The sequence below is a fragment of the Chiloscyllium plagiosum genome, chromosome 5, assembly GCF_004010195.1.
Source record: "Chiloscyllium plagiosum isolate BGI_BamShark_2017 chromosome 5, ASM401019v2, whole genome shotgun sequence".
In the NCBI taxonomy this organism is placed as follows: Eukaryota; Metazoa; Chordata; class Chondrichthyes; order Orectolobiformes; family Hemiscylliidae; genus Chiloscyllium; species Chiloscyllium plagiosum.
The window spans coordinates 51202722-51225423 of NC_057714.1; the positions used below are offsets into that span (position 1 = coordinate 51202722).

Below are 22702 nucleotides of genomic sequence, written 5' to 3' on the forward strand. Positions count from 1 at the left end.
TAGCTTCAAACTAAACACTTCCAGGAGAGACAGAAGGGAAAAAAGTATGGAAGAATACAATTTTAAATAGCAACAATAATAGGATTGGGAGTAGTAGGGTTACCAATGAAAATTATATTTATATAAAAAGATTTCTTCAGAATTTTGTCTATCCCATTAAAATAGTAAGGGCATGAATAGTTTCAGAAAATGCAATATTGGTGATTGATTCTCAAACATATATGTTAATTGAAATGAAAAATGCACTGAAAATGAAAAAAATAGTATTAATAAGTGAAGAGGGTAATCAGTAGAGTCAACACCTTTGCCATGTTGTGTTGCTCAAAATTATTAGATCAGTGCAACTTTTAGTTGAATCTTTACCATGACTGATTGATCTCTGTAACTGCAAATTTGAAACAATGCATAACTTCCAAAGAGTTTCCATCTCACTGAAGGGGCTTCCAGCCAATTAATGTAATAAACCTGCTCAGAAAACTCTGCTCATTTTGACAGCTGTGACAAATTCCACCACAGCAACTGAAACAATAATATTCTAAAGCAATCAAAAACATTTTAAATAAAACAACTCTCAACATCCTAAAGAGAAATGTCAATTCACTCTTTCTGTCATAGCGTCATAGGGTCATACAGAACAGAAAGAGAACCTTCAGTCCACCTTGTCCGTACCGACCAGACATACCAAGTTGACCTAGTCCCATTTGGCAGCTTTTGATCCATATCCCTCTGAATATTTCCTATTTATTTACCTATCCAGATGCCGATTAAATGTTATAATTGTATCTGCGTCCATCTCTTCCTCTGGCAGCTTGTTCAATACACACTCCACCATCTGAGTGAAAAAGTTACCGCTCAGGTCCTTTTTAAAATCTTTGCCCTCTCACCTTAAGTCTTTGCCCTCTAGTTTTGGACTCCTCCACTGTAGGAAAAAGACCTTGTCTATTCACTCGCTCTTTGCCCTTCATGATTTTATAAACCCCTAAAAGATCTCCCCTCAACCTCTGATAGTCCAGGAAAAATAGTCCAAACCTATTCACCCTTCTGTCCTAGCAACATTCTTGTAAATCTATTATGCACCCTCTCAAGTTTAACAATGTCTTTCCTATAGAAGGATGACCAGAACTATACGCAAGTGGCCTCAATATTAAAAATAATCTTGGTTCTATATCCAGGTCTGTACCTTCACCATAATCTAGTGAGATCTTTCTTGGATCATACCCTACTTGTGTAACAAGTTTATTGAAATCCATTCCATTTCTGTTGAAGAAATATTGTTCCCAGACAAACTTAGAAATCAATATACAAGAATACAAAAAAAGGACTCTGCCCTTAGTCAGTTGTAGAGTTAAATAATAATGATATAATTAGTTCTAGTTTTATGACCAGTAAAACAAACAAGTGCAGGACTTATACAATTAATGGAAGGCCCTGTGTAGTGATGTAGAACAGAGACCTTGGGGTTCAGGTATATAATTCTTTGAAATTTGTGTCACAGGTCAACAGGGTGGTTACTCAGATGTTTAGTATGCTTGTTTGTATTGCTCAGACTTTTGAGTATAGGAGTTGGGACCTCGTGTTGAGGTTGTACAGGATGTTGGTGAGGCCTCTTCTGGAGTACTGTGTGCAATTCTGGTCACATTTTATAGGAAGGACATTACTAAGCTGGAGAGCATTCAGAAAAGATTCACCAGGATGCTGCCAGGAATGGAGGGTTTGTTTATAGGGAGAGGCTGGATAGGCTGGGACTTTTTTCACTGTAGTGTATGAGGTCGGTAGGTGATTTTATTGAGGTTTATAAAATCATGAGGGGCATAGATAAGGTGAATAGTCAAGGGCGTTTTCCCTAGGATGGGGGAGCTCAAAAGTAGGGGGCATATCTTTAAGGTGAGAAGGTAAAGTTTTGAAAGGGAAAGAAGAGAAACTTTTTTATACAGAGACCATCTGAGTGAAAAAGTTACCGCTCAGGTCCTTTTTAAAATCTTTGCCCTCTCACCTTAAGTCTTTGCCCTCTAGTTTTGGACTCCTCCACTGTAGGAAAAAGACCTTGTCTATTCACTCGCTCTTTGCCCTTCATGATTTTATAAACCCCTAAAAGATCTCCCCTCAACCTCTGATAGTCCAGGAAAAATAGTCCAAACCTATTCACCCTTCTGTCCTAGCAACATTCTTGTAAATCTATTATGCACCCTCTCAAGTTTAACAATGTCTTTCCTATAGAAGGATGACCAGAACTATACGCAAGTGGCCTCAATATTAAAAATAATCTTGGTTCTATATCCAGGTCTGTACCTTCACCATAATCTAGTGAGATCTTTCTTGGATCATACCCTACTTGTGTAACAAGTTTATTGAAATCCATTCCATTTCTGTTGAAGAAATATTGTTCCCAGACAAACTTAGAAATCAATATACAAGAATACAAAAAAAGGACTCTGCCCTTAGTCAGTTGTAGAGTTAAATAATAATGATATAATTAGTTCTAGTTTTATGACCAGTAAAACAAACAAGTGCAGGACTTATACAATTAATGGAAGGCCCTGTGTAGTGATGTAGAACAGAGACCTTGGGGTTCAGGTATATAATTCTTTGAAATTTGTGTCACAGGTCAACAGGGTGGTTACTCAGATGTTTAGTATGCTTGTTTGTATTGCTCAGACTTTTGAGTATAGGAGTTGGGACCTCGTGTTGAGGTTGTACAGGATGTTGGTGAGGCCTCTTCTGGAGTACTGTGTGCAATTCTGGTCACATTTTATAGGAAGGACATTACTAAGCTGGAGAGCATTCAGAAAAGATTCACCAGGATGCTGCCAGGAATGGAGGGTTTGTTTATAGGGAGAGGCTGGATAGGCTGGGACTTTTTTCACTGTAGTGTATGAGGTCGGTAGGTGATTTTATTGAGGTTTATAAAATCATGAGGGGCATAGATAAGGTGAATAGTCAAGGGCGTTTTCCCTAGGATGGGGGAGCTCAAAAGTAGGGGGCATATCTTTAAGGTGAGAAGGTAAAGTTTTGAAAGGGAAAGAAGAGAAACTTTTTTATACAGAGAGTGATTCATGTGTGAAATGAACTGCCAGAGAAAATTATAGATGCAGGTAAAGTTGCAACATTTAAAAGGCATTTGGGTATGTTCATGAAAGGAAAGATTTGGAGGGATATGCAACAAATTTAGGCAGGCAGGACCTGTTTAATTTGCGAACATGATTGAAATAGACTGATTGGACCGAAGGGTCTGTTTCCATGTTGTATGACTCTAACTGTAACGATCTTTAGCTAAGTGGAAGCATGAGTTGACTTTGTTAAATATTTACCACTATGATTAATTAATGATATTTTATAATAAACTTAATAATATTCCTAAAAGGTAGTTGTTGATTAATTGGTCAAATTCTTAATATAATTAAGCCAAACACAATGTTTACATTTCATTTCTCAATATTTTGCAACATTTACTAACTATCTATCTGAGTTCTGAGTTAACATGCTGTTTATGACAAATATAAATGCAATGTGTATTACTTCAGCTAAGTGGATAATTGTGTATTTATTAGGAGATTTTTCCCAATCAATGAGAACTCCTCTGAAAGACTGTCTTTTAAAATTATCAACATCAACTTGTTTTGTTTACAGCATGATTGGAAGAATTTCAAAGGAAAGTAGGAATAATTAGCTATGTAAAACATAAATTGTCTGTTATCCAATAGGGGTGAAGCGTATTTGAAATTATCCAGGTTGCATTGACTTTGATTTATACAGTGAATGCTCTGATTTGATCCCGATTCATATGCTTCACATCCAGTCTTCAGTCAATTTAAAGTGAAGAAATACTGGACAAGATTTTTCAGATGGATACATTGATAATTTTAATAAATTCATTCATTAGATCTGGATATCTCTTGCTGGACCATCATTTATTGCTGTTGAGAAGCTGGGGATGAGCTGTCTTGAACTGCTGCAGTCCATGTGGCTGGGCTGGCTGTCTCCCAGCCAATTAATAGTGTTGACTCAGCATTGAGATTTACTGGCCAATCTAATTTGTTGGCAGTTCTATGGTCCCAGCAGGGACAGTGGCAGCAGTAACCAGGACTTGGCCTGCAAGCTCTTCCCAGATTCTAAGTCCTGGGTGTCCAGGCCAGGAAGTTATGGGGTCTGGGAGATTAGAAGACTTTATCGACTGACTGGGATGGGAAAAGAGAGCACCTGAAGGTGCAGCCCTGGGGGGTCGTGCAATGGGCGACATGGGAAGAGAGCCTTTGAGGTCAGGGTGGGGTGGCAAAGTCAGAGGAGACTACACAGAAAACATTAAAAGTTGTTTGTTGGGAAGACATAAAATTCTATCATGCAAACTTTACATCATTACTAATATTACCATTCCAAATAAATGTGTTAAATGATATTTCTTTTTAAAGAGGGCAGCTACATCAAAAACCAATTATCTGATCAATATATGTTGAGAACAGATCTGAAATAGTGAAAATTGAAGTACAATAATCTACAAATTTAATTTCTCCCTTCTCTCTACACTGACTATACTTTCATCTTTTCTTGTTTGTACAAGCAAAACTTGAAAATGTCACAATCATTCAAGGAAGCTTCTGATTTTAAGACAAACTGAATTTGGTTACAATATATTTTTAGATGGATCTGAATGAAACAGAGAAAGCCATTTATGTAATAGAACAAATTCACAATGAAACATACACTTGGGATATTCTTTTCAAACTACCTGAGCTTCTGGAAACTCTGAAGAATAAGGATTTCTTAACCAAGGGCACTACTGTGATGATTGACTCATTGATGGATGTAAGAAGGTAATGATATTTCTACAGTTATAAATCTTTAACAAAAAAAACTAATTATTTGCTTGAAACTAAAAATGTTTTATAGTTTTTCTCCAAGAACTTAGTGGCATTAATGAAGAAGCATAAAACTAAGTGTAAATCAAGGTTTAAGTGATTGTGAGCTTTGTGTGTGTTTGTTGTTTTGCTCAACAACACTTCAGATAATAGTATTGTTCAGTCATGTATCAAATTGGCCAAATTATTGAAATGTTTTTGCTTTAGTTGTATTTATGCTGATGTATCTAAAGAACTAATAGTCAATAGCTGGAATGCATGCAATATCACAGAAAAGAAACTAAATACTGTTTAAAATGAGAGCAAGAAACCATTGTTAAGGGGATAATAATGTCAGCAATCATTAAAGTTCAAATAGTATTTCTCCCCTCAAATGCTCTGCCCTCACTGCTGAAAATGATCACTCGTGTTATGAAGTCCCATGGATTCTGGCAGACCTTTAGTAACTCCTCAATGGAATTCAACTTCATGTGCAATCCTAAGCAATAATTACAGTTCAGCACTTTTTTTGTTTTTGTAAAGGATTGGAGCCAATTCTGATAGCCAGCGTTGACCATTCAACAGTGATTTGAAATGAAAATGGTAGTACAGAATAAAGAATTAACAGGGAACTTCTCTACTTTGTTCTTTTTGGTATTGGAAGAACATTGAAATCAATATCCTATCAAAAATATTGCTCAAGTACAGTTCGTGAATCTTTATCATCTTCAGCTTAACTCCGCATCAAGAAACTGTAAAAGGTCAATGTCTTCAATATATTAACAGGAAAGGATAAAGTAGATAAAGAGAAACTATTTCCACTGATTGGACATTCTACAACTAGGTAGCGTAGTCTAAAATTAGGGCCAGACCATTCAGAAAGGATGTTAGGAAGCAGCACTATACTAAAAGGGTCATAGATGTTTGGAACTCTTCTACAAATGGAAATTCTTATTAGGTCAGTTGTTAATTTTAAATCTGAGATTGATAATTTTTTTGATAATCTGGACTAATGGTAAGTATATGGATTAGGCCATTGATCAGCCATGATCTCATTGCACAAGCTGGAGTTAGAGAGAAGGCATCAACACCACCCCAGTCAGAAACTTGATATTGGGTGTTTGGTATGGTGAGTAAGGATAATTGGTAGAAGCAGTAAAGACACATTAAATGGACCATCATATTCTTAGTAACAAAGAAATCCATGATCACTCCTGAATTAGTTGTTGGATCTGAGCTTAGAGGTTTGGGGAATGAGACAATAAGGTAGTGCAAAAAGATAGTGAAGGATGGCTTTGCTGTTCTGACAGATCCTGCAGTAGTGAACTTATAGGCAGAATAGACTAAATCTGGGTAATTTTTATAGTCCAGCCTAATTTGCGATGGAAAGCTAACTCAGTTGTGCATCAGAGACTCTTAAGTCTGTCACTCTTCTATTTGAAGCAATAAAGGATATTAGGAGATCCAAGAGGGCAGAGAATTACGATTTTGCCAATAAATAGTGTCAAAGGTGAAGGTAGCAGACCAATAGGTGTAAGAGTATAATGGTGAATGAAGGGTCAAAATTTATATGGTTGTGAGTTTGAAGTTTGTAACACCTTTATTACAGAAAGAAATAAGATGCGAAGATATCAGGGAAATGTGATTGCTGAGCGATGCGAGGAAATGATTGAAGATGATCTTGTTAATGATTAGGAAGTAGAGAGATGACAGGAAATGGGAATGCAGAAGAAGTACCTGTGAATATATGTAGGTTGGGACAAATTTCTCAAACACAAGAATTCAGAACTGAAGATGAAAATCTTCAAGGATGAGAAGTCACTTAATGCAGGAAAGGAGGGGTGTCTTGCAGAAAAAAAACGTCCTGATGTTTATAAAACCAGGCATTTTAAGGGAAAGGCATACTAGAAATAGAATAATTTTACTACTATTAAAGGTTTGTCAAAAGATTTGTGAGCTCTTTAGGAACTGAAATGAGCACCTATTTGTCAAAGCAAGAGGCATGACAGATCCTAAATGAATAATTTGCATCAACAAGGACTTTCCTGAAGTAAATGAGGCAATTCTTGGGATACTGGATGAGTTAAAATAAAGAATGAGAGTTAGAGAATTTGACAGTTCTTAAAATTGAGTAGATTGAGATTCTGAGGTTGCTGGAGAGCCAGTATGAATTTATTAATGGTAAATAGTATTTATTAACATGACTGAGTTGTTAATGAGGCAGTGGAGAGGTGCATGATAACATTGTGGTTGAAGTTATGAATATGGACTTTTAAAAGGCATTCAGTAAAGTACCACATACTGGGTTTATTAACAAAATTAAAGCTGAGGGGATGAAAGGGATTGTAACAATGTGGCTATAAAATTGGCTAATGCAAAAAGGCAATTGTTATGAATCATAGAATTTGGAAGTACAACTTCAAAACTTGAAAGTCTATATAAATAGTGAGGAAGCTAAAAGCAGACTTCAAGAAATAATGGAAAAGTTAGTGGAATGGGTGGACAAATGACGGATAAATTTTAATGTTAAAAAGAGTGAAGTGATACACTTTGGTAGAATGGAGGATGAGCTGTAAAACCAACTAAATATTGAGGTTTGAAAAGGGGTGCAATAACAAAGAGACTTTGTGTGTATCTTAAGAAGGTAGTTAATATATGAAGTATAGAAGCCATAAAGCTATGCTGAACATATTTAAAACATGCATTGAAGGTTATGCTGAAGTTTTCCACATATCAGTGGAGAAAACACAATGGGCAAATTAGGAAAGTCCTGGCAGTTGCCAATAAGCCGGTTATCTAATGGCGCTCCTGGCTCCAGTTCTTTTCACAAGAGCCTGGGGAAGGATAGACCCACAAATCTGCCCAAACCATAACTGAGGTCAATGAAGCTGGTTAAAATGCTTGTCAATAGCTCCTCAAGGGGGATTTTTCTGAGTTGTTTTTGTGGGCAAATGAGCTGCCTGGGGAGGCCCAGCTGAATGGAGGTGAACTAACAGTTGGGAGCTAGGCAGTGAATTAGTTAAGCCCCACACAAAAAAAAACATCTAATTGGTGTAGAGGATGACTCAGCCTTGGGAAATCATTACCATGCTGATGGGGAGAGTGGGCAGCAAACTCTAAAGCAGTACCGGGGATCTCTTGGAATGCTGTGGCACTTGAGCAAGGAGAAAGGCTTCAAGCATACTAGGAGCTGTCTGAATACAGGAAATGCAGCTGGAGACATGACTCTTAGATTTTTTTTGCCCAGTGGAATAAGGAACAATACTTTTTTGCAGGAAGAGTGGATCCAGGGACACCAAGAGGACAAGGGAGAGGGCTGAGTATCATGAAGGACTCAGAAGCTGTCCACTCAGCTTAGGTTATAACACTGAAGGTACATCTGGAGATGACTGAGGACTAAACCTCTGCAAACTGTGATTGTGCAGCACGTAGTTAGAGGGATTTATGCCCTGATCACTGATTACCTTGCCTCTCAAGATACAGAAAATAGTTCCTGTTTTCCAGGGTCTCAATGTTGATCTTAATTGATGGAGGTTAGATTTGTACTGTGACGTTTGGAAGGAGATCTTGGTTTTCTGGGTATTTATGGGAAGCCCCATTTTCTCAGGTCCTTTAGAGAAGGAATTAACAGTGACCTGCCAAATCACACAGTTTCTGAGTCAGTGCAGAGGCCTGTATAATGAAGCTCATTGACCAAGGTTGTATTACGTTTTGGTTTTGGATGAAAGCCAATGTCAGCTGAATATTTCCATTAGTTAATTCCATGCCTCTAGGTATTTTGATGGTAACCGGTGCTGTACTGTAGTGTAACAAATGAAGACGAGGAATGACAGAGCTTCGTTTGACCCCATTCTTCTCTGGGATTTATGGCAACTTCATAATTGCTTGCACATCATCCTGGCAGAGGGTAGTGACTCATTTCTGAGGCTAACCAAATTTGAGGAGGATATTCATAACCTTGCAGTATGATAGAGTAAACGTCTTTCATGAGCTATGCACAGTGGTTGGTGCAATTCCTTACCTTTTTCTTGGATTTGCCACACATAGAAGATGATGTCCATAGTATCTCTCAATGGGCAAAAAAAAACACACTGACTCAGAGAGGAGCTTAATGGACACCGGCTGCAGAGGAGTGAGGAGGATTCTGGCAATGATCTTCCTGATGAGGAACTAACTACCTTCTGTAGTTATCATAAACAGACTTGTCTTCATTCTCAAATATAGTCATGATAACAGCTGAGCCAGGTGCGTATCCCTGCCATGTTTCAGAATTTTGGCAGGAATCACAAGAATCTAGCATCAAAGTTCTGTGGTAATTGGGAAGGCAAACGAGATGTTGGCCATTCATTCAAAGGAAATGGAGTATAAATGTAGGGAGGTCTTGCTAAAACTATGTAAGGGACTGATCACATAGCTAGAATACTGTGAACAATTTTAAGAGATTCCCATTATCTAAGTAAGATATACTGGCATTGGAGACAGTCCAATGAAGGTTCACTAGGCTGATACTAGGTATGGAGGGACTCCTTATGGAAAGCGATTGAGTACATTGGCCTTGTGCTTGTTGGAGTTTAGAAAAATGTGAGGCAATCTTATTGAAATATAGATTCTTGGGTGACTTGAGAAGGGAGATGCAGAATGGTTGTTTCCTCTTGTAGGGAAGTCTAGGATCAATGGGACATAATCTCAGAATAAGGGATCACACATTTAAGACAGATAAGGAGGAATTTCTTCTCTCAAAGGGTAGTCAATCTGTGGAATTCAAGGCTAACATTTTTTAATGACTAAGGCAATTGGAGGTGTGGGGAAAATGTAGGGAAAGGGAGTTGACAATTATTAGATCAGACATGATCTCATTGAATGGCAAAGCAAACTCAATTGGCTGAATAACCTATTTCTGTTCCCAAGTTTTATAATCATCGTTCATCCCAAAAGATTGTCTGAGAGAAGAATACTTCACACTACTAGTTACCATGCATTGCCTATGGCCATCAAAGTCATTGTGACTTTGAACTTTTTACCCCGACTTCTTCCAAGGATCAGCCGTGAACCTTGGTGGCATCTTGCAAATGGTTACACCCATTTCATCTGATAGCTCATGACTTTTAATAGAAGTGTTTAAGATCACAAAGGATGTAGGTAGTCAACAAGGAGAAACATTTTTATTGCTAAACGGTCTTTAAACATTGGAAACAAATTTTGGTGATTGAAAAAAGTTTGCAAGGTAACAAGAAGAATGTTGTTTACAAAACAAGTGACTAGAGTTGGGAATGTACAGCTTGAGAGGGTAGCGAATAAAGATTGAGTAGTAACTTTTTAAAGGGAACTGGATAGTAATCTAGTAATGCCAGTGGTGAGTGCAGGATGCCCTTTAGTGATAATCCTTGTAATGAAATAAACACAAGGTCACAGCTACCAGGCCACCCTCTGGAAGGTTGACCTCACCACACAATTGTTGGCGGCTGCAATGGTGGCCTGTTCATGGATAGGTCTCAGCTAAGGCTGGCGAATATAAAATATCTCCCTAACACCAGCTGTCAGGAAGCTCCATGCCTGGCCTTCTGTTAGGGAGGGTGACTCTGCAATGGGAAGAACCTGGTGATATTCCCATTCAAATAGTCAAATAACTTTAAAGATTGGTTACATTAATTAGCCTTTACTGGTGAAGACAAACTTCTAGCAAGATTACCATGTGACAAGAAAACATCAACCCAGTAATTTCATGGCAAGTTTTGTGAATTTCCTCTCCATCCCACCTCAATGCCTGCTCTCACAGGATTGATAAATTCTGGCCTGAAAGAGCAATTGTGGAGCAGTGGCTGAATGTCTCCTGTATTATTCTATGATTCACATTTGAGACAGGTGAAACAAGAACCCTAAAGGAGGGCAAGGTACAAGATCAGTAAGGTGAGAAACTGTGTTGTAACTTGGTGCGAAAGGCCATATCAGCACAGTATCATTTTGCATTGGATGGATGGTGAAAAGGAGAAGGGGAAGTGGGGGATGGTAGCTTCAGTTCACAGAGAAGGTGAGCCAAATTTCAATCAAAGTCAGGATGTCAACACACTGACAACTGAGAGTGGGAGAAAAGCCTGCTTTTCTTGTTTAGCTGTGCATTTTTCCAAACTAGTTGCATGCCATACACCACACCCTGTGTAGCGTGACTTTGTGTGAGTTTCAGGTGGCTCTTTTCTTATCTTTCCTGAAATGTCAGAATACAAAGAAACAAACCCAGGTGAATGCTGATCACCTTCATTTCACAAAACTCACACATCGAAGTGAAATTGTGAATTGTGTTGATACTGTATAAAACTTTATTGCATCTGCTCTTCTAGGTCATTTTCATAAATCTTCCTTTTGATCTGGTCTGATCTAATCATCTATATATCAATAACTTACTGTGCAGAACCAATGTGAAAAACAATGAGGTCATGGCAGAAAGACATAATGGATAATTAGTATTAAAAATCAAGATGTTCCTAAGAAATCAAGACAATATTCTGAGTTCAAAATAGCAAAAGCAACAGGCTCAGTGGCTCAGTGGTTAGCACTGCTACCTCTCAGCACCAGGGAACTGGGTTTGACTCCAGCCTCTGTCAACTATCTATGTGGAACTTGCATATTCTCCCTATGTCGGCATAGATTTCCTTCCATAATCCAAAGATGTGCTGGTTAGGTGAGTTAGCCAATAGTGTTCAGGGATGTGTAGGTTAGGTGCATTAGTCTGGAGTAAATGCTGAGTAAATAGGGTAGGGGGAAAGGTCTGGGTGGGCTACTCTTTGGCAGGTTGGTGTGGGCTTGTTGGGCTGAAAGACCTGTTTCCACACTGTAGGGATTCTATGAATAGGAACTGAAAAAGCTGAATCATAATGCTGAGGAGATATTCCAGACATCAAGGCAAAACAACTATTCACTGAATTAAGACATTTGAGATTACAGATTACTGCTCACTGATAGGAAGTTTGAGGTTTTCATCAATAATTTTAACTAGTGTGGTAGGGGATGGGAACTGGAGCAGCAAGCCAGTAAGTATAGAGACTAGGGAAGAGCTTGAAACCAATGCAAATATAGCTAAAAGGAAGAGCAGTCTGAGAAAGGTTGCTGAGCTGAGTGGAACTAATGGTTTGGACTGTATTTGCTTCAATGCAAGAAGTATAACAAATAAGACAGATGAACGTGGATCCTGGATTAATGCATGTAACTATGATGTTCTGCTATAACAGACACATGGTTGAAAGAGGGACATGGCTGGCAGTTTGACATTCCAGGATGTCAGTGGTTTAGACAAGGCAAAGGAGAAAGCAAAAGAGGTAGAGGAATTGCATTACAGGTCAAGGAGCATATCACAGCTGTGTTGGCAGAGGATACCCTGAAAGGATTTTGCAGTGAGTCATTATGTTAAAAATCACACAATACCAGGTAGAGCTCAGGAATAGGAAGGATACAATCATAATTGGGCGGCACGGTGGCACAGTGGTTAGCACTGCTGCCTCACAGCGTCAGAGACCCGGGTTCAATTCCCGCCTCAGGCGACTGACTGTGTGGAGTTTGCACGTTCTCCCCGTGTCTGCGTGGGTTTCCTCCGGGTGCTCCGGTTTCCTCCCACCATCCAAAGATGTGCAGGGTCAGGTGAATTGGCCATACTAAATTGCCTGTAGTGTTAGGTAAGGGGTAAATGTAGGGGTATGGGTGGGTTTCGCTTCGGCGGGTCGGTGTGGACTTGTTGGGCCGAAGGGCCTGTTTCCACACTGTAATCTAATCTGTAATCTAATCTAATTCTGGGATTGTAGTACAGAACTCCCAGCTACCAGCGGGAGACAGGGGAAGAAATATGTAGTCATATTCTGGAAAGATGTGAAAATAGCAGGGTTGTTAGGCAATAGTGTTAGGGTTTTAGATGGGGAGCAATTTGTCAAGTGTGTATATGAGGATTTTTGAAACAGTATGTGGATAATTCAATGAAGGAGGGGACCAGACTAGACCTGGTATTGGGAAATGATTCCAGCCAGGTGATCAAAGTTTCAGTGAGGGAGCATTTCGGGAATAGTGACCATAATTCTGTAGGTTTTTGTGTACTTACGGATAAGGACAAGAATGGACCTCAGCTGAAGATGTTAAATTGAGGGAAGGCCAACTAGAACCAAAGTAGTCAATAGGAAAATGTGGATTGTGAGCAGCTGTTTGAGGGTAAATCCATATCTGATATTTAGGATCTTTTAAGGATCAATTGATTAGAGTGTAGGACAGTCATGTTCCTTTGAAAATGAAGGGCAGGAAAGGCAGGATTTGGGAACCTCACATAAAGTCAAAGAGTCATTGAGATGTACAGCAAGGAAACAGACCCTTCGGTCCAACTCGTCCATGCTGACCAGATATCCCAACCCAATCTAGTCTCACCTGCCAGCACCTGGTCCAAATCCCTCCAAACCCTTCCTGTTCATAAACCATTCCAGATGCCTTTTAAATGTTGCAATTATACTGGCCTCCACCACTTCCTCTGGCAGCTCATTCCACACACACACACCACCCTCTGTGTGAAAAGGTTGCCCCTATGCTGTAGGGAAAACAGCCCTAGCTGATTCAACCTCTCTGTATAGCTCAGATCTTCCAACCCTGGCAACATAAATCTTTTCTGAACCCTTTCAAGTTTCACAACATCTTTCCTATAGGAAGGAGACCAGAATTGCATGCAATATTCCAAAAGTGGCCTAACCAATGTTCTGTACAGCCGCAACATGACCTCCCAACTCCTGTACTCAATACTCTGCCCAATAAAGGAAAGCATATCAAATGCCGCCTTCACTATCCTATCTACCTGAGACTCCACTTTCAAGGTTCTGTGAACCTGCACTCCAAGGTCTCTTTGTTCAGCAACACTCCCTAGGACCTGACCATTAAGTGTACAGAGGAACCTTGATTATCCGAATATTAATTAACTGAATATCAAATTATCCGAAGGGGATCTCAAGGTCCCAATAAAAACATTAGGTCAAAGAACTGTTTCAACCCTGATCGCGTCTTTTGTTTACAGGTACAATAATTAAAAACAAATTTGGCTCACTGAAATGCTGCCTGGAACAGTCTTGGACAGTCCAGGTGGTCTCTAAATGACTGACCTCCTGCTCTCTCTCCCCCCACATTTTCCCTGGAGTCCTACACGGGCGTTCACCCTAAACCCCCCTTCCCCAGATAATCTCTGTAACATTGTCCTGTACAGGGCAGAGGTGGAATCTGTTAAAATGTTGTGTGTGTGCTATTTGGAGACTTATCCCAGAAAGGCAGCTGCAGTCTTACTGTGAGGGTACAGTCTGGCTGCCCACACAATCAAGACCAGTTTGTATTGTATAGCATTGTTTAAAAAAGTAAAAAATAAAAATCCTGATCTGCTTCCTTACCATTTTGTAAATCGAGAATAAAGTGAATCACAAAGGTGTTAACTGGGCAGAAAGGAAAAGGAAACATGGTCAAGAAGCTAGTTTAAGGAACTAAATTAAGGAGGATTAAGGGGTAAAAGAGCCAAAAGCATGTGTCTGAAAATTCTAGAATCCAGGCAGTGAAACGTATGGCCACCAATGGTGCAGTAATTACAAGTGGAATGCACAAGAAACCAAAATTAAACAAAAATAGATTTCTTAGCGGGTTGTGGGGCTGGCAGAGATTATAAGGATGGTGACAGGCATGGCCATGTGGACACTTGAAAACAAAAGTGAGAATTTTAAAATCCAGGGCTTTGCTTAACTGTTTACCTCTGTAGATCAGTGAGCTTGATGGGTGAATGGAACTTGTGTGAACAAAGGCTTGAGGGCCAAAGTTTTGGATGTCATTGTGAAGGCTAAAAGTAATTAGAGCACTGCAGTCAAATGTACAACCAAAAAAGGCATGGGTGAGGGTTTCAGCAACAGACAAGATCAAAGTCAGATAATGCTCTGGAGAGAAAATAGATGGCCTTTTTTGATGATGTAACTCAGAAAAGGGGGGATTTTGTTAACAGTTTGCTGTTTCTAGAGGTTAACTGCAAGTGTGCACAACTTTCATTCTCGTGCTTTTCATTCTTCCCACCTGATTGCAGTTAGAATTTACAGATCTGGTGCATGCACGAGAGATCACTCAGTGGTGGTTGCTGACCTACCCTCAGTTGACAATGCAGCAGGCACAGCTGAGTATAAACAGCCTCCTGGTAAAACAGGGAGGCTCTCTATTTCAACAAAACATTCCTCCATAATTCTATTGCCCATTGATATAACACCTGAAAGCACAAAGATAATATGTTTTTCAAAATTAAATTTCACGCATAAATATTTCACTCACATTGATTTCATTTATTCATATCTGTGTGATAGTTATTTATTATGTTTAGCTTGGTTACAAAACAACTATGATGGCACATCTCGTTTTGGCATGAGTCAACGATTAAAGACATTTCCTGCACGTTGAAGGAACAATATTGAGTGAATCTTATGCCTCAGTGCATTCCTGTCTGACTTGTAGTGTCCAATGCAGCTAAGCTCTGTCCTGCACAAGGAAAGTTTTCTCCTCCACAATATCCTCACCTTCCTCTTACTCCCATTTCCCCAGTTCCTTAGCACCTCATTGCCTGCTCCATTTGTGGCAGGATGATGCTGCACACTCTGCTGAGTCAGATCAGTGGAACTGCATCTTAGGAGGCCTATCACCTGTTCCACAATGGTCCAGATCGAGGAATGAGCAGTATTGTATCTTTACTCTACCCTGTCATGAGCCATGGTCACAGTGGTTATCCCTTGTACTCCAGTAATTCAAAATTGTAAGGTAGCTGGATCTTCAGACACACCAGCTACATGGGAGTGATCCAGGACATAGGAGTTGTGGCATTTGCCGGGTAATGGGCATTTCCTTAAGGAAATGGTATAGTGATGGCAAATCATGTGGCTATTAATTGAATGGAACACCTTCCTGCTGCTGAATTCTGCAATGTTGTAACACGGCCCTCTCAGTACCACGTGTGCAGTTCATATCATCCTATATCTAGGGAGAGCCAGCTATACTCTGAATCCTTCTGCCTAGGCTGCAGCACTGAACCTCTCATCAGGAAAGAAAATGAACTGATGTGACTTTGCTCAGATGGCAGCAGTCACTGTCCTGGTACATTTGTGGGGGCACGACTGAGAGGTCGTCCATTGCTCCCTGGAAAGAGCTAGCAGCATTGAATGTCAGAGCAAGAGGCACCTTCAGAGCCTCAGGGAGAGGATGGCCTCCCACTCCTGCGGGCCTCAGGTCCAGCCATAACATTTGACATAGTTCCCACACAGTGTCCTGGGACATATGGATGTGAGTTGATATTGTGCCTCATTCATCCCCCAAAAACTAGAGATGGGGTTGAAAAGTTTGGCCTTCCTGCAGACCCACATCTGCTAAGGGGTCCTGTGGCTGCGACCTCACCCTGAGTTGAGTTCTTCTCAACCTCCATGCCAACCTGCTGCTGCTGTGGGTTTGCTCTGTGTTTGTCTTCTCAGGCAGAAAGCCACAGTGACTAACATCTTATCAACGACAGGGTGGAGGATTCTTGGTGGAAATTGCCTATGTGGGAAACATAAGAAACATAGGAGTTTCTTAGATCTTAATGGAAGAGTCATTAGTGGCATACCTTGCAGAAGAGGGCTGAGCTCACGTGTTGCACCCTGATAATGAGGGATGGTATGTTCATCATTCATTCAGCTGTGGCCTCAGCTTGTGCAGCAACTTGGTGAGTGTGCCACACTGTCTCAGTGATCAGGACATTGCATAAAAAGGGTGTATCTGCTGTGCTCTGAACTCCCTCCTGTGCCAGGTCCACATCATTGATTGAATGTTGTTTGTTCTAAGTGGCCATATAAGCTGTCATTCTTCTGATCCTCTCCTTGTAGTATAGTGTGTGATATGGTGACTTTAAGAGGTGTATTATGTCCTTTTCTTTCAAAAGAGAGATTTTGACCTGATGCCGAGCTGTTCTTCCTAGCTAATAAAGTAAACAGCATGTGAAGCTTTGAGCTTTTTTATTTAAAGTTGGAACAATAGAAGCAGCATGAATGGGTGGAGTCAGGTTCTCACAGAGCCAGGGTTTTAGTTAGCATTCAGTCTTGTTGGGGGGTTTGATGCTGAAAGTGGAAGCTTTCACTCTTTCTCTCTGCTATATCTAATAGCTTGGGTTTTCTCACTGCTGCCCAAATCGCTTATGAGATAATCCGTTTTACTGACTTTGCCTTTGCCGAGGGTGTGTTTATGGGATGTTAGTATAATGGAACAGTTGCTGTTTAGTAGTTAAATAATATGTTAGTCTGTTAAGTTTCCCAAGAGTTAAAGTTATACCAATTCTTCTTTCTTCTGTTTTTTTTTGAACTGTAAGTAAGAATAGTGTGTTTTGTTTAAAGCCGAATAGTGTAATTAATTGAAATACATCTTGTAAATGGATGGTCATTGGTGTATGGATGTATGGGAAAGAGGGTTGAGACAGAAGGTATGCATCTCATGGACAAAATGAACTTGTAAATGCATGATAGGCAAAAGGAGAGAGACTAGAGAAAAATACAAGTTCAGGGCTGGGGTGAGGTGTTGAGTGGGAGGATATTTGAAAGGAAATTTGCCCCTGTAGAATGGTGCAAGGAAATGAAGCAGCAGAGGCAGCTGACAGTTGATAGTAATATAGACATTGCGTGATAATTTTACAGCATGGATAGAGGACCTTCGGCCCATCATGTCCTTCATGTTCATCAAACACATATCTAGAATAATAGTACTTTCTAGTGCTTGACCATGGTTTTGTATGGTATGGTATTTCAAGTGTTCATCTAAGTATTACTGAAATGTTGAGATTGAGCCTGCTTGTACCAATCTTTAAGGTACAGGATTAAAAAAGAAAATAAAACAACTGGATTAAAAAGCAGCAGTCTTAGCAACCTGCAACAGATGATCAAGAAGACTACTTGCAGGAGGCCATTGTTTGTATAAAGCCCAAGAATGAGCTTCATGAACTTATCTAAAGAGAATGTTTCATAAGACCAAACTTCTATCAGCAGGCTTTTGCAGAACTAGTAATGTTATTTGAATAGTCATGTTACCAGGTTCTCTCCTGCACATATTACAAAGGAGGGATAACATTGGCTGAATATCCATGCCATCTACTCAGGTGAGCAGTTTTAACTTGCAACCAGTGTAATCCTCGCAGCTTCAGGAGACATAACTATGTTGGCTGATTTTACTGCCTCTTTTCCACCTGGCATCTGCTGGTACTAATCTGTAGAGTTCAAGCTGAAATGGCGATAATGTGGATAAGTGTTAAGTTTCATCTGTGTATTGAAACCAGTTTCTCGTGACCGGCAGTAACCTCAGCCCATATATAAATGTAATGTGAGCCCTCATTTAAGTGAAAGATTTCAATGGGTGTAAAGTTGGGAGTGTCTGATCTGGGTGGTAACTGTGGAAATTCTGGCTGTGAGAAGTAAAACACAAGAAGCTAAACCATTTTTAAAGCTTGTTTTGAAGCTAAACTTTCAAACATTATTTCCAAATTCAAATATTTCTGACCTGCAACATAGATTATTTTTCAGTACATTGTTTAGCATAAAGTTAATTGACTGTTGTGGAGTGAACATACCAAGAATGCCATCATCAAGCATACCAGTTTGTTTCTGGGCATGCTAAAATAGTTGCAGGTTCTATTTTAATAATATTGCCAAGTCATACTTGGATTTCAGTTCTGAAGTAATTCAATAGCAAAGGATTATCCACATTCAATAAGACAATTGTCACCATTGTAGTTAATTATCAGTTACGGATGTTCGAATAGAAGTTGCGCTGTAAAGACTATGCTTTGCATATATTAGAACAAAGAGAACAAAGAAAATTTACAGCCCAGGAACAGGCCCTTCAGCCCTCCAAGCCTGAGCTGATCAAAATCCACCACCTAAACCTGTTGCCCAATTCCTAGGCATCTGTATCCCTCTGCTCATGCATCTGTCCAGATGCATCTTGAATGAATCTACCGTGCCTGGCTTTACTACCTCAGCTAGCAACACGTTCCAGGCACCCACCACCCTCTGTGTAAAGTACTTGCCGCATGTATCCTCCTTAACCTTTCCACTTCTCACCTTGAAAGTGTGACCTTTCGTTATTGAATCCTTCACCCTGGGAAAAAGATTATCTCTATCTACCCTGTCTGTACCCTTCATGATTTTGTAGACCTCAATCAAGTCCCCCCTCAATCTCCTTTTTTACTAATGAAAACAATCCTAACCTACTCAACTTGTCTTCATAGCTGGCACCTTCCATACCAGGCAACATCCTCATAAACCTTCTCTGCACCCTCTCCAAAGCGTCCACGTCCTTTTGGTAACGTGGCGACCAGAACTGTACACAGTATTCTAAATGCAGCCGAACTAATGTCTTGTACAATTTTAAAATGACCTGCTAGCTCTTATACTCAATACCCCATCTGATGATGGTAAGCATACCATATGCCTTCTTGACCACTCTATCTACCTGTGTAGCAGCTTTCAGGGTGCAATGGACCTGAACTCCCAGGTCTCTCTGCTCATCAACTTTTTCCCAAGGCTCTTCCATTTACTGTATAATTCGATCTAGAATTAGACTTGCCAAAATGCATCACCCCACATTTGCCTGGATTGAATTCCATCTGCCACTTCTCCGCCCAACTCTTCAGCCCGTGTATATTCCCCTGTATTCTCTGACAGTCCCCAATGCTTTCTGCTACTCCACCAATCTTCGTGTCATCTGCAAACTTGCTGATCATACCAACAGTGCCCACTTCCAGATCATTTATGTATATCACAAACAACAGTGGCCCCAATACTCACCCTGTGCAACACCACTGGTCACCTTTCTCCATTTCAAGAAACTCCCTTCAACTACTACTCTCTGTCTCCTGTTGCTCAACCAGTTCTTTATCCACCTAGCTAGAATACCCTGCACACCATATGACTTCACTTCCTCCATTAGTTTATCATGGGGAACCTTATCAAATGCCTTACTAAAGTCCATGTGAATGACATCGACAGCCCTTCCTTCATCTATCAACTTGGTAACTTCTTCAAAGAACTCTATTAAGTTGGTAAGGCATGATCTCCCCCACACAAAACCATATTTCCTATCACTGATAAGCCCACTCTCTTCCAAATATAAATAGATTTTATCCCTCAGTACCTTTTCCAGCAACTTTCCCATCACTGACATCAGGCTCACTGGTCTGTAGGTAGCTGGAATATCCCTACTACCCTTCTTGTACAGGGGGACAACATGAGCAACCCTCCAGTCCTCCGGCACTTCACCTGTGTTTAAGGATGCTACAAAGATATCAGGGCCTCAGCTATTTCCTCTCTCACCTCCCTCAGCAACCTGGGATAGATCCCTTCCGGTCCTGGGGATTTGTCCACCTTAATAACCTCTAGCCTACTCCACACATCTCCAACGTGATCCAGAGTAATCAAACTTCTGTCTCTAATCTCAACATTCATCATGTCCGTCTACTCAGTGAACACTGATGCAAAGTAATCATTGAGAATCTCACGCATTTTCTCAGGTTCGACACACAGCCTACCTTCCTTATCTTTCAGTGGACCAATCCTTTCTCTAGTTGCCCACTTGCTTCTTATATATGAATGAAAGGCTTTGGAATTCTCCTTAATTCTGCTCGCTAAAGCTATTTCATGGCCCATTTTAGCCTGCTTGATTCTTCGTTTAAGTCGGGTCCTCCTCTCCTGATATTCCTCCAGGACCCGTTCTGTTCTTAGCTGCCTGGACCTTATGTACGCTTCCCTTTTCCTCTTGGCTTGTCGTCCGATTCCTCGTGTCATCCATGGTTCACGAATCTTGCCTTTCCTATCCTTTGCTTTCAACAGGACATGCCTATCCTGCACTATCTTCAACCACCTTTGAAAGCCTCCCATATATCAAATGTGGACTTCCCTTCAAATAGTTGTGTCTAATCCACATTTCCCAGCTCCTGCCTAATTTTGATATAATTGGCCTTAGCCCAGTTTAGTACTCTTCCCTTAGGACAACTCTCATCTTTGTCTATGAATATTCTAAAACTTACAGAATTGTGGTCACTGTTCCCAAAGAAATGCCCCACCACAACTTCTACCACCTGGCCTGGCTCATTCCCCAGCACCAGATCTAAAATGCCCCCTTCACTAGTTGGACTATTGACATTCTGCTCTGGAAAACACTCCTAGATGATTCTTGCAAATTCTGCCCAATCCAGACTTCTGACACTAAATGTTTCCCAGTTAATGTTGGAAAAATTAAAATCTCCAATCACCTGCACCCTGTTGCCTCTGCACCTTTCCATAATCTGTTTACCTATTTGCTCTCTGTTGTGAGGCCTGTAATACAGCCCCAACAATGTAACTGCACCCTTCTTATTTCTCAGTAGGCTAGCAAACAGCACATGATCAATTTAATGTTTAAAACAATAAAGATCTTCTTCAGGAAGCATTTAAATTTAAGCTTGAATTTTATTTTAATCTGAAAAGGTTATAAATAACAAACCTCTGACATTATGGAAGTAAAGTTGTGTCTTATAATGTTGTTCATTAATTCTAAAAGTAGATGCAGAGAATTGGTCTCAACTGCTACAGTCCAGAAGCCATTGTCTGTTTAGCCAATTTGATTCAGCAATAAATGAGCAACTAGATCTCAGAATCAATTCTGCATTCTCACTTTTAATCAGATCAGTCAGCAAAACACCCAGGAGGGGAATTTCCACTCGAATTCTCCTGATTGTCCACTGTAATGTCAGTTTTTGACCCATTGAAATTCAGGAAAACATTGTTAATGCCATTTTTGGGGGATTTCCATAGCCCTCTCAAATACTGAAGCAGTAAGATGAATGTGAAATTTACTATTGATTATTACCTTTTGTGGAGAAATTGGTAGCTTCAAGGTGTCCAGTGCACCTGAGGGAAGGTTTCTTTCAGTGGAGGTGGAGAAAGTCGACTTTGGTGCAGCACACTGGAGATTGAACCAGCGCAGGGTAGAACTAGACCGCGAGCCCCATATAAAGGAGATTGAGCCTAGTTCGGGGTAGAACAAGAATGTACGGGCAGGCGAGAGAAAAAATGAAGTTAACACAAAGATCAAGCTCAACATAGGGGAGAGTGATGGTGCGAGTCCAAATGTGGAGGAGAGTGAGCCCAAGGTCTCCCAGTATCTGCGATGATGTAGAATACGGAGGACATTGAACCCTCATGGAGGAGATCGAACCCTTGTGGGGAGTGCAAGCACGGTACAACTGAGCAGGAAGGACCATTCATGCTGAACCTTTGGTTTTATTTCTTTATCTTTCTACTTGATGCTCAGTAGAACTTTAATGTTGAATTTTTAACTTTATTTTCTTATTTTTGTATTTTGTACCTAGGTACATTTGTAATGAAGGTGGCACTGGAAATGGCGACATTGTACACTTTTCACTGTACTGTTGTATCCCTGTGTTGGTTGAGTACACATGCCAGTAAAATCTAATTCCAATTTTAATTCAGATAAGAATGTGCACAAGTGCCTGGAGAAGGAAGAATGGGTGCAGATTTGAAGGTCAGATTGTAGGGTAGTGCACTTAACACTCTGTCACTCATTACAATTGTTCTCCTAAATTCTTGGATTCCCCTGGCATCCTAACCCAGGGTGAGGTAGGGTAGAGTTTGGTGGTGCAAAGCAACTTTCTCTGGACTCCTTTCTATTCTTGTGTTCAAAAACTGTTGTTCAGTACAGACATTCTAATCCTTCCTTTGATATGTCATGTTTTCAGACTCTCTGAATGGCTGAGAAGCCAGAGATAGGAAGCTAATGACACAAGGAATTCATGACAAAGCCAGTCAAAGCTATTGATAAACTTTGACTGG

General features: G+C 40.2%; 1 protein-coding gene across 1 annotated transcript in view; it reads left to right on the forward strand.

Moving 5' to 3' along the window:
• The window catches only part of LOC122549894 (ATP-binding cassette sub-family A member 13-like), a 278487-nt gene that overhangs the window by 24694 nt on the left and 231091 nt on the right, over positions 1 to 22702 (forward strand). The window contains exon 6 of the mRNA XM_043690092.1: positions 4636 to 4808. Coding sequence (XP_043546027.1) covers positions 4636 to 4808 — 173 coding nt within the window. The remainder of the gene's footprint in view (positions 1 to 4635; positions 4809 to 22702) is intronic.